The sequence below is a fragment of the Eucalyptus grandis genome, chromosome 8, assembly GCF_016545825.1.
Source record: "Eucalyptus grandis isolate ANBG69807.140 chromosome 8, ASM1654582v1, whole genome shotgun sequence".
Classification (NCBI taxonomy): Eukaryota; Viridiplantae; Streptophyta; class Magnoliopsida; order Myrtales; family Myrtaceae; genus Eucalyptus; species Eucalyptus grandis.
Genome location: NC_052619.1, coordinates 36,065,810 through 36,079,266, shown reverse-complemented (window position 1 = coordinate 36,079,266; position 13,457 = coordinate 36,065,810). Strand labels below are relative to the sequence as shown.

Here is a 13,457-nt window from a genome sequence, read left to right as displayed (position 1 = left end):
ATTAACTTCTAAGAATAATAAACTGAAGTTGCGAACAACTATAAACAATTATATAGAGTTGTGAATTAAAGTAAAGAGTATAGGGATAGAGAATCAAAACACAAGGTTTATAGTGGTTTGGCTTAGACCAAGCCTACGTCCACTCTCCTGCACTGACAGCCCACTGACTAGATTCCATTAAAATTTAAAAGAGATTTTACAGTCTCACGTCCTTGATTCCATAGTGTAAAGACTCTGCTACACTTTCTTAAGGTCTCACAAGTATCTAATCTCTCTTTTGAGTACATTTAAGCTCAACAATTGAAACGGCAAAGAATAAGGAGCTTCAGATTTTGGAATTTCTTTATCATTCACACACTCGAATAACTTGAGCGTCTTCCTTAAATACTCCTCCATGCCTTCATAACCGTTGGCACCTTCTAAAGGAGCTCTTCCAATCAACCCGTTGGACAGAATCAATTAGGGAGATCTCGAGTTATTTAAGGAATATGATGATAGCCCACCAATCCTGCTCGCTCATACAATCAGGATCTAGGTTCCCATAAGTAAAACCTTCCAAGTATACTTTGCCAATCAAGGGATCTAAAATGCTCGGATTAATTTCAATACGAATAATAGATCTCAAGGTGCAATCTCCAACCGTGAGATCTTCTTCAACCGTATAAATCAAATCCTTAAATATATATCCGCATCTAGATAAGTCTTCTTCAACGGATAATACTTTTTGGTTTGGAAACTGTCAATGAGAGCAGACTTTAAATCTTGAATCTAGAGGTCTTCAAACTTTGACAATAGAGTTTTCAAGTCTTCGACTAGACTAACGGAAACGTTTTGTCAACTTCAAAACAAATAAGGAAGTTTTCTCCAATAGTGATCACCTTAAAAAGGCAATTAATTGAGGGGGAGAATTGATCTTTTATGGAAAAAAAAAATTTGAATCGATCATGATCTTAATTATTATGGAAGGAAGGAAAATGTAAATGTATTAGAACTTATTAAGTTTTACAAAATCCGGTTAATGCATCTTTTATTACTTATTGTTATTAACAAATCTCTTATTTACATTATCATTTTATTATGACAAAAATGATAAGTGAATTTTATAATGCATTCATGATTTTTATTGGATATTTGCCGATGTATATGATCGAAGTGAGTTATATTACATATCTTTGATATTTGACTTACTTTGTAAAAGCTGATTTGTTTTTGAAATTGTGTTTCATAAGAGATATGTTTATTATCGTTTTACATTCTTTATGTGATACTATTTTCATTGTTATCACTTTTTGATTATGACAAAAAGGGGAAGATAATATAAATATGCATATGTGTTGATATTAGTTATTGAGCTGCAATTATCTTTCCATATATAATTATGCTCAATCTATTTGCTATTTTCTGCTATCTTTTGATTTGAATTACATTATTCTTTAAGATTGTCCTGATTTATTAATATTTTTAAAAGCATGTTTACATATTTGCATATTTAGATATTGTTTTGTCATTATAAAAAAGGGGGAGAATTTTTTCTCTTCTTTTTTCTTTCTTTCCTTCTTCCTTGTTGCCCCTCGCCGTTGCCCTTGTTGTCTGACCACCGCCGCTACCTGCCCGTCGTCACTAGCCGACGCCACTGATCGCCCGTTGGTCGTTGCTTTACAGCTCACATGTTGTTGCCGCTTCACCTCTCACCTGTTGTCGTCGACGAACATCGTTGCCTACTGCCGACCGCTAACTACCGCTTCACCACTCACTTGCCGTCACCACCGACCACCACCGCCTTCCACCAGCTGCTGCCAACCGCCAACCGCCTCTCACCATAATCGACCGCCGCCAGCTACCGCTCGTCGCCCACTAGTTGATCGCTGCTCACCATTCACCAACCAATCGCCTTCGCCACTAACTACCTCTCTCGACAGCCAACCGCCTCGTGCTACCTGTCGACTAGCTGATCAATTGCCGCTGCTTGCCGATCATCGACGACGTCGACCATTGCCTGCCACCATCGATCGCCACGGTTGACTGCTGATATGGGCCGGTAAGAGGCTGGTGCTTGCGGCAGCGGCGGCGACGGTTGGTGATGGGCAATGGTCGGCGTTGTCAACGGTCATTGACAGCTAGGGTCGGCAATAGACGACAACATCGGTGGTCGGCGACGGTAAGAAAGAATAAGAAAAAAATTAAAAGAAATTTTACATCACAAAAAATTGTGTGAATTATACCAAATGCATTCCTATTCATTTTTCATTCCGAGAATAGAAATTTTATATAATTACTAAATGTGTTTTTTGGTTGAAAAATTATTCCGGGAAATAAAAATAAATAAAAAATTATGAGAAGAAATTATTCCAAAAATAAAAATTTTATCAAACGAATCTTGACCTCACATCTTGGCTCACCAAACACCGCGCGGGTTAATCCCCAGCCTACCGCAATCCGGGCCACCATAATAATTGCAAATTAATCTAGAGGTCTAAGATGCTTAAAAAAAAAAAAAAAGTTAGTCAAAGTAAAATGAAAAAGTTGGAAAAGAAAGGAAAAAAAAAAAAGAGTGGGGAAGAAAATGGCAAGCCTTCACCAACCCTCAGAAGGGCTTATGTGGACCACCACCTCACCAACACCACCTAAAACCAAGCGATAGCCCCCGTCCAAGATCTCTCTCTCTTCTCCCCAACCCTTTTTAAGCCCCTCCACATTCTCCACCACCCACTGTCTTCCTCCTCCATTTCCTCCTCCTCCTCCTCCTTCAACCATCTCCAACCTCCCTCTCTCTCCCTCTTCCCAACAAGCGCCGTTGCCATGGATCCCGTCACGGCATGGGGCAACTCGCCGCTGCAGGCGGTGGATCCGGACATCCACGACCTGATCGAGAAGGAGAAGCGGCGGCAGTGCCGGGGGATCGAGCTGATCGCGTCGGAGAACTTCACCTCCTTCGCGGTCATCGAGGCCCTGGGCTCCGCCCTCACCAACAAGTACTCCGAGGGCATGCCCGGCAACCGCTACTACGGCGGCAACGAGTACATCGACCAGATCGAGAACCTCTGCCGCTCCCGCGCCCTCCAGGCCTACCGCCTCGACCCCACCTCCTGGGGCGTCAACGTCCAGCCCTACTCCGGCTCCCCCGCCAACTTCGCCGCCTACACCGCCGTCCTCCAGCCCCACGACCGCATCATGGGCCTCGACCTCCCCTCCGGCGGCCACCTCACCCACGGCTACTACACCTCCGGGGGGAAGAAGATCTCCGCCACCTCCATCTACTTCGAGAGCCTCCCCTACAAGGTCAACTCCTCCACCGGCTACATCGACTACGACAAGCTCGAGGAGAAGGCCCTCGACTTCCGCCCCCGCCTCATCATCTGCGGCGGCAGCGCCTACCCCCGCGACTGGGACTACGCCCGCTTCCGCTCCGTCGCCGACAAGTGCGGCGCCCTCCTCCTCTGCGACATGGCCCACATCAGCGGCCTCGTCGCCGCTCAGGTATCTTCTTTGCCCCCCCTGTTTTCGAATTGGATCTGCCCGCATGGTGTTTGATGTTTTGTCGCGTGCGGGTTTAGTCGTCGGTGTTGGATCTGCATTTTCGTTGATGCGGTGCGATGCGTACGAGGCTGGATCTGGGTCTCCACGAGTTGACTGCGTCCTTAGCTTGTTGGATCTCGCTTGGGCATTCATATTTATGTGAATTAAGTATGGGTTGACTGCATTCCATTGTTTGTCCTTCTCACTTGTGCATGCAAGCTTTGCCAATCTCTGTCAAGCTTTTGACCATTTACTGTGTTTGATCTGTTCATGCAACCTTGTGGAATTGTGACCTAATGTTCAATCTTTTGTAGATCTTTGGGGATTTCATTCTATGCCTCTCGAAATACTCGTGATCTCTTCATTGTAGGCCCTGATTTGTGTCTCTGGATGTTGCAATAGCAGTTTGAATGAAATGAAGTGTGTCTTTTGTCCTGCTCGCAATTCTGTTTCTTCTCGAATCAAATGATTTCGATTTGGTCATTCTTCTTTGCATTTGCATTGCATTTGCAGTACATTTGCTTTGATGATGTGAATATAATGTTGCGAGGTTCCCAATGTTCTTATCGTCGGTGCAATTTTGTTTCTGGCTGTAGGAAGCTGCAAACCCATTTGAGTACTGTGACATCGTCACGACCACAACCCACAAGAGCTTGAGGGGTCCGAGAGCCGGTATGATCTTCTACAGGAAGGGCCCTAAGCCTGCCAAGAAGGGGCAGCCTGCGGATGCGGTTTACGACTTTGAGGACAAGATCAACTTCTCGGTTTTCCCCTCTCTTCAGGGTGGCCCGCACAACCACCAGATTGGCGCTCTGGCTGTTGCCCTGAAGCAGGCCATGTCTCCTGGATTCAAGGCCTATGCTAAGCAAGTCAGGGCCAATGCTGTTGCTCTTGGGAACTACCTCATGAGCAAAGGCTACAAGCTTGTGACTGGTGGAACTGAGAACCACCTTGTTCTTTGGGACCTTCGTCCTCTTGGATTGACCGGTAAGATTGCATCAGTTTGATTGAGTGACTTGATGATGCTGACAACAATGTTATGTATAGATTCTAATAACTTCAAATACCACTCTTGCAGGCAACAAGGTCGAGAAGCTTTGCGATCTCTGCGATATTACCGTGAACAAGAATGCTGTTTTTGGCGACAGCAGTGCCTTGGCACCTGGAGGTGTACGAATTGGTAATGAAAACTTCTGCACGACTTCGTTCTTTTTCCCCTTTTGTTCTGTTCTCGTATTCAGGGCAATGGGGCAGCTTGAATCTATGATAATTGCAAAGTCTGATTTAAGAGGCTTGTCTTGTATCAGGAACTCCTGCCATGACTTCCAGGGGCTTGGTCGAGAAGGACTTCGAGCAAATCGGGGAGTTCCTCCACCGGGCCGTGACCATCACCTTGGACATCCAGAAGCAGCATGGAAAGCTGCTGAAGGACTTCAACAAGGGTCTGGTGAACAACAAGGACATGGAGACCCTCAAGGCCGACGTCGAGAAGTTCTCCGGCTCCTTCGACATGCCCGGTTTCCTCATGTCCGAGATGAAGTACAAGGACTAGATCCCAAGAGAAGAATCATCCATCATCCTTTAGTATTACTACTAGTATCATCATCATTTTTTTTTCCCTTCCTAAATTGTAAAATTTTCCTTTCATAAAGTGCCCCCTCTCGCTATATGTCCCTCTGGAAAATGAGAGATGTTACAAGCTCTGGGTTTCATTATCGCGGTGGTTTGGTAAATTTTCTGATTAATTCAATGGTCATGTTGTTTTTCTTTTTTAATTCCCCCCTTTTGATTTTAGTGAGTTTAGTTGGTGTTAAGTATCTTTTACTTCTTGCTGATCTATGCCGTAGTACGTCACGGGCATATCTTCAAGCATACGGCATGTGATGGTCCCAGGTACATGAGAAATTAATAAATGATAATTTAGGAACAAATTTCCACTGCATCCAATCAGAAAATTGGAGTTTGCCGAGAAAACAAATTCGAAAAATGGGCATTCAATTAGAAGAATGCGAGGAACTTCCAAATCCTTAATTTCGGTAAAAAGCAGATTTTGCTTCTCGTAATTTAGGCCGATCTCATTTTGGCTATTTCGATATTCCACGACATGAGTTATAGGTGACCATGACATCTAGAAACATCAAATATCGTTCTGCTGATCAGCTAAATTATCGGCAATTTGCCGTTGGGCCATTTTCATAAATTGTTTTAGTGTAAATGATATAAATTGTCGCTTAATTTTGATCAATTGTGCAATGAGATCTCTAAATTTTTTGATTCGTTTAATATGATCACCGAATTTTGGTGCAATGTTATCATTAAACTTTCTATTTGTTTAATGTGGTTCATGAATTTTTTATACATATTCAATTTTGTTCTTGAATTATAGGAAAGTATTTAATGTTATTCTTCCATTAATTGAATGTAGGTCACTGAATTTTGATCAACTGTGCAATGTGATCCATTAATTTTTAATTTGTTAAATGTTGTCTCTGAACTTTAATGCAATGTAATCCATAAATTATTAATTTGTTCAATGTGATTCATGAACTTTTGATATATGTTCAATTTAGTCGCTGAATTATATAAAGATGTTCAATTTTTTTTTCATAAATTCAAATTTAAAGAAAATAATGAATATTTTCATATAGTTCATAGACTAATTTGAACATGTATAAAAAATTTAAGGATCACATCGAACAAATCAAAAGTTCAAGAAGAACATTGCAAATTTAATTAAACTTTAAGGATCATATTAAACAAATTAAAATTTTATGGATCACATTCAATATTAGGTCAAAATTCAGAATTCATTTGTGTCATTTTTTCATTGTTCTACGATGATGTCCAGATCAATTTTTAGAAGGAGAGGATGAAATCAACATATTGTTTTAGGTGCTAGCAATAGTTTTCCCTTAAAAGTGGCAAACTATGATAAAATGGAAGACAATGATTAAATATTATAATGAGTGGCTCATATTAACACTCAACAAAAAATTATCTCATTACTCTACATTCAATTATTCTAGGATATTTTAATTGAGTCCTCTAACTTTCACTTTTTATGCATTTTGGCTCATTTGATATTTAATATTTGCAATTAAATGTTCTTAAACTTTTATAAGTTTAATGTATCCTTCCTGCGCTAATGATCGCCAATTCCCGCAAAAAAGCAATGTCGTGGACTCATTTTATATGGAAATTAAGGAATAATGATATTGCAACTATTTGAACTTTATTCATATTTACGGCGCGTGCTAATGCCACAAAAACTTTTAAACTGGTACAAGAAGATTAATTTATAATAAATATAACACAAATTTACCAGTTTGATATTTTTGGTATTACCGATTCTTTTATTTATAATCGAGCACCTAAACTTTTTTCCGTTCAATCACATATCTCAAACTTTTCAGATTTAAGTGACTATTAGACTGTAGAAAAAGTCCGTGATGGTTGAAGAGCTTATGAGGGGCTATGGAGTGAGTGGCAATGTAGATTTTTCATTATAGAGGTCCGTTGTAGAGTGGTGCTGTGTGGCGGTTGTAAATTGACTACAGAACATCAAAGGTGGAGACGCATGGAAATTATGTTTTGGAAAGTATTGGGTGTCTACGGCTCCGTTCGTTTCGCGAAAAATAATTTCCGGAAAAACGTTTTCCGATTTCCCGGCGTTCGTTTCACGGAAAATGAATTCATTGAGGAAAATGTTTTCTATTAAAGAAAAAAAGCCTTCTAGATTAGGGGAAAATGTTTTCCACTTTTCAAAGGTGGAAAACATTTTTCTCACTTGACCTCTCTTATCTCACACATTTACAAATCACCACTTCTTCATCCCCTTTCTTCTTCTTCTTTTCTTTTCATATTCGAATTATTTTTAATTTGAATTATTTTTAATTTCCTTTTCTTTTTAATTTCTTTTCTTTTTTCTTTTTTTTCTTTTCTTTGTTTCCCATCTTCTTCTTTCTTGGCTAGTCATCAGCCGTTGCCAGGTGAACCTCGAGCTCGTCAATCTCAAGCCCGTGCTCTGCACTCTTGCTTATCATTTTCTTTATTTACTCTACCCTGCAGTTATATATTACTCAAGTAAATGGCTCTACGTGCTTTGCTTATTTTATTTATTTATTTATTAAAACACAAAAGACACGAGGGAGAACAGGCCACTTAATTGAAAGATTCTCATTAGGGTTGTACATGTTTTGCTTCTTTTCTCTTTTACTTCTTTTTAAAATCCATACGAACATTTTTTTTTTAGAGTAGATAAGCATTTGGTGACAATGAGGGAACAAAAATATGAAGCAAGTTTGCCTGAATTTAAAGGCAAGTTCGTATTTGATAGATTTATAGGTCGATAAGTGATACATGCCTAAGTGGTGAAGTCTTAGAAAATATTTTTCTTACTGAGCACCAAAAAATATTTTTCAAAACATTTTCAGATTTTAGCCGAACACCAAAAAATATTATCATTTTCCTGAAAAATGACTTCTGAAAAAATATTTTCCAGAAATGACCTATTTTCCGCGAAATAAATGGACCCTAAATGATTAAGTATGCTCCTTACATTTATTGTATTGCTTAATTATATGGTGGATTTGTTTCTATCCTCTTGAATGTAGATATATTGCTCGAATCACATAAATCGTTTTTATGATTTATTTTCTAATTTCAATTTAACTGTGTATATAGGGTCTCAAGTAGAAAACAAATGCACTTTTTTTTATTCTCACTCCTCTCTTCTATATAAATGTGTGTGTATGCAGTGCTCACAAAAATCAAACCCTAAATCTGATACTTTCCGACCTCAACTCCAATGCCTACTAGCAAAGCCGCATGCTTGTTGCCAGATAAAATTGCAAGGAGGTAGAATTTACTATAAGCGGGCAAAGTGTGATTTTGTGTATTATTTTAACAAGTTAGCCCATATTCTTTGTGAGTTGAGCCCATAAGGCGATCTCTTGTCGACCCCATTCTTTTTGGCCCTTGTGTGCCGTACAGTCTCCGAGCAAAAATCTCTCGCCCAAGTTCTCTTTCTTCAATACCAACAAAAGAAGATGTGCGCATGTATAAAAAGTTTCTGAAAGAAATAGCTTCAAATTGTGTAAAGTAAGAGAGGAAGTTTACATGTCTGACTCATTTTACGAATCTAAACGGTTAAAAAAAATGAAAAGATATAATTTCAAATTTGAGATGTGAGAAATGTACAAATTATTTAATCATTTCATTTTAAAGATCTAGTTGTCCGTTACATGAAAATGACATTGGGTTCTGTCACATAATGGATGTGGGTCATATAGACTTTCTTGCGAACGTTTGAAACATTTAATCATCCAAACAAAATGAAAGAAGTACAATTCCAAAGAAAAAAAAATCCTTCATTGATTTCTCGCCAGTGGAACCAAGCGAAATCTATAGGCATTCCTATTCCGTGAAAGGAGAGGCGCAGCCAAACGTAGCCCGCTCTATCCATATGGGGAAGAGTCACGAAGTTGGTCAAAACCCGAATTTTGAGCGATTTTGGTAGCTTTTGCGACCGCAAAAGTTCTATTTTCCACTGAGCTCTTTGCAGACTCCTCGATAAACCCTACCAACCCCGATCAACGTGATGCAAAAAATCAAGCGATGTTGTCGCCAGCATGTCGCCATTTTTGGGTTGGTGGAACATAAAAAAAGTCGGGGAAACTGTATAAAAAGAAAGTTGAGACGGGGGTTGGTATTCGGAAGGTGGGACATCAGCCGGATCATTTCCTGAACACCAACTCCACTGATGTCGACACTTCCATCCTCACCTCCCGCAGCCGGGAGGCATTTTAAGCATGTCTGCGAATGCTTTGAAGAATAGAATCCTTCTGGCTGAATTTCATTAATCAGATACGAATCTTGAAATATTTTATGACACATGATACTTTATATAGCAATTGCAGTAAACTACATTCGGATACAATACCTTATGATGAGAAATCAGTCTCCCAAGAGCCCATTTCCTTCAAGAAAATTTTCAATAACATTAGAAATTTTTTGACCACACATCATATATCATTACAGAGTGTCAGTTATTGTTAAAAAAATAAAATAAGAATGTACCAGCAAAAAGTAATAAAAAATTTCGAAGCATTTGTGATTCAAGATTTGTTGAATGAACGATAGTCCATGGTTGGTGAGTTCTCAATGGCAATTTCCCTATAGGTCTTCAAAACGATGGAAATTGGTGGCACCTCATATTTAAAATATTGTCACAAGCAATAAACTTAATGAGTCCTCTTAAGATTTTAATATTGATGTTGTGAGGTGGGTGGCATTTCATCTTCCTAAATTAAAAAGTTAATCATTATTATTCTTCCATCAATTCACCTACTAAGGCACCCAACTCGATACGCGAGAATGGGATCATGTCAAATCCAAGGCTCCTCCTTATTGGCTAGAAGAGATGGCGGGGGTTGGTGTTGAATTTCATGCTCACCTATTTATTATAATTTTCTCAAGAATTTCTGTTCATTTCTCCCTTGCTTGACTTGGTCAAATTGATGCGAGCTCGTATCTATCCCCTTGATTTTGCCTATGATGTTCTAATTGAAGTCCCGACAGCTCACCAACCTTCTTGCCACTTTATAAGACATCGTGGAGCCGGTGGAGATACAAGAAAAAGTCAAACATAGTGGCTTTTGCCGTTGTCCTTTTCTGCGCAAATGCGTTTTCAGTCATTTCCCCACTACATCTACCTGCCTTAGTACGAGTTAAAGAATCGACAACGATGGAGGGCAAAGGGCTTCTCCCTCATGTGGGTTGGATATATAGAATGGATGCTTAAAATTTCATTTTGTTTAGTAGAAAATGAATTATTTGATAAACATTTTTTTTTATAAATAATCGCTTATAAAAATGAATTTATTAAAAAAAAAATTATCATCCACGAAAATAATTAAATAAAAATTCTTATCGATAATTAAAATATTTTTATTAATTAATTATTTTCAATTATAAAAGCGATCATTTTTAGGAAAATATTTTAGATTTGAATGTGTGAGGTGGATAACTCGCTTGTGTATGGGGATTGGGAAGTCATGTGCTCCCACCAACAGGCACGGTGCAACCCCCTTTTTTTTGGGGGGTTGAGGTTGGGGAGTGGAGAGGCTCTGACACATGGGTTCGAATACATCGTGGCCATTCGTCATGTGAGATTAGCGCGTAGATCGCGCGTCCTCGATTGCCACGATGTAGATCCAAGCAAGTATTTGCTCCCCTTGGACCACACAACAGCATTTGCGTCCATGCTTGCAGTTAATACATTAAATCCCACCTTCCAAGATATGCTCTGCCTTGGGAAAATATGTTCAATTTTGTGTACCAAGACCAAGATGTCCCACCTCCCCACAAATATTTTCATTTTTAAATAATGCTTTCGCGTTGCTGCACCGACGGATCTTTCACAATTCCAATTCCCAACTCCAATTTCCTGTTTTTATTTATTACAAAGTTAGCCAAAAATGGAAGCCCATTTAGTTCACCCACAAGCCTTGTAGAAAAGCGCAATGGCGTTGAAAATTAAGCACCCGAGATTCCGTCGGCGTTATACATTTAAGAAGAAAATTAAGTACAACACACCTTCTACGGTGGAAAAAGGTACAGGATATCCCCTATGATTTAATATAGAGCTGAGTTAATTCGAATGAAATGTTAAAAGTATATTCTACAAACGAGCTATTCTAGCATCATATTACTCATGTTAATTTATGAACATTAAAGCGAATTGAGTGTCAACATGTGACATTGCGGCCTAAGATCGAGGTAGGATGCCCGAGGTGTGTGATCATGCACTCTAGGCACATGATGCACTCGGTGAGCGTGACTTGCGCTAGGCAAAGCCCTTTTCTTTTAATTTACCAAGTCCAATAGATATCCGGTCAAAATTGCCCAAAATGATCTTATTAATAAATTATCAAAAGATTTAGGACTAAATTGGCTAATTTGAAATGTTTATGATTGAATTAGTATAATAGGTTTTTAACTTTTTTGGTATCTCATGGGATGTTTTCCAACATTGCGTTGATGCCACCAAAAGAAAGTAGGCTGTTAAAACTACATCCATTGGCAGCCGATACACCTATCAGGAATATGTTTGCATAGGAAAATGTTCAACGATGCTTATAGGCTACTACTGTCCAAAAATTATGTTTATCCTTGCTTTACTTTGTAGGTACTGAGATGCGGCGTTGTTTCTTGCCAACTACAACCTATATACTGCACAATCTATCATCTTGACTATAATAAAGGAAAATCATAGTTGCACAGTCTACCATATTCACTATAATATAAGAAAATCATGTTTTGTCTAATCATATGCGGAAATCTATCCTTCCACATTTTTTACATGTGATGTTCGAAATTCTTATTTTCATCCCTCGTACTAGAGGGATCCACATGCTGTATAACCTAGATTTGATCCCAAATAAGTTTATCTAGATATGAATTGGTATAAGTCTGTAAAGTTGGTGATGGATTGGTTTCTTCGAAGATCATTATGATATGTGTAAAAATTGAATTCTAAATTTGAGCATAAATTTTGCTTATCCTTTAACTCTAGGATAGCGTTTTGTATTTATAGAGGTTATTTACTAATTGTTACAGAAATTACATGAGATATAAATGGTCTGTTATAATTATAAGTGCAATAATAACTACATGAGATAAGAATAGAATCATTCAAAATATTTTGAATTTAAATGAATGCGTTGTTATCCTTAACAGATCCCCACAAGTTAGATGATCTTCAACTTAGATTTGGGCATATCATCACGACACTGTGTAAGAGGCTTAGTGAAGATATTTGCTATTTAGTCACATGTGGATATGAAGCAAACCTCAAGTTTGCATTGTGACACTAAATGGAGGATAAAGTGAAAGTTTTCCTCAGTATGCTTTGTTCTAGCAGGGGAAAGTGGATTCACTATAAGATACATCGCCCTTAGGCTGTCACACCAAAGGATGGGGAGTTTCAATTGAGAGATGCTCAATTCCTCTAACAACGATTGCAACCATATCACTTTTGCCGTGGCGTTTGACAATGCTTGATACTTAGATTTGGTTAAGGAATGTGCAATGGTATGCTGCTTTGTGGTTGACCAAGACACCATATTTTGACTTATATAAATTGCATAACCTCCTATTAAGTGTTTAATGATGGGGCAACCGGCCGAGTCCACGTCACTATATGCATGGAGTTTTGTGGTGGATTGGGAATTGATGAGTAATCCATACAAAACGATTTCCTTTAAGTAGTGTAGGATCTGTTTCATCACACTCCAATGGTTTTCTATTAGTTCCTTTAAGAATTGACAAACTTTGTTTATCACATAAGAGATATCTGATTGAGTTAGGGTGGCATATTGAAGAGCTCCTATGATGCTCCTGTGCAAACTAGCATATTCAATTGGCTTATCTTGATTAATTAAACTGGTATTTGTAGCCATGTGCATGTAAATCGGTCTAACACCTTCAATTTCGGTTCAGTAGAGGAGATCTGTAACATACTTCTATTGTAACAAGAGGAGCCTTGATGGATGTTTGAGTACCTCAATTCCCAAGAAATAATTAAGTTCGCCCGAGTCCCATATGGAGAACTCCTGTAATAATAATGTCATCAACACAGATGAGCATATAAGTAAAGAAATTGGGCTGATATAAAGAGGGAAAAATCGGTTTTTTTATTTAATAAATCCCGGTGATTCTAAAAAGCCCACGGTGCTTGTTTCAATCCATGTAAGGATTTTTGTAGCTTGCATATATGGTTTGGCTTTTCTTTATCAATGAAACCTTGGGCCTGGTTTATCTAGACTTCTTTAATCAAGTTACCATTTGAAAATGTGTTACTAACATCCAATTGTCGGATCCAACTATCGAAGTTTCTATTTCTTTGTCAAAACTAATGAAATAACTATATAGTTGGTGGT

At 38.7% G+C, this 13,457-nt stretch overlaps 1 protein-coding gene across 1 annotated transcript; it reads left to right on the top strand.

Moving 5' to 3' along the window:
- Nucleotides 1-2,706: 2,706 nt before the first annotated feature.
- LOC104414282 (serine hydroxymethyltransferase 4) lies at nt 2,707-5,291 on the top strand. Its single transcript, XM_010025349.3, has 4 exons — nt 2,707-3,477; nt 4,113-4,503; nt 4,595-4,696; nt 4,824-5,291. Exons 1-4 carry the CDS (start codon nt 2,800-2,802, stop codon nt 5,066-5,068), a joined length of 1,416 nt encoding a protein of 471 aa, XP_010023651.1. The 5' UTR covers nt 2,707-2,799; the 3' UTR covers nt 5,069-5,291.
- The last annotated feature ends 8,166 nt before the right edge of the window (nt 5,292-13,457 follow it).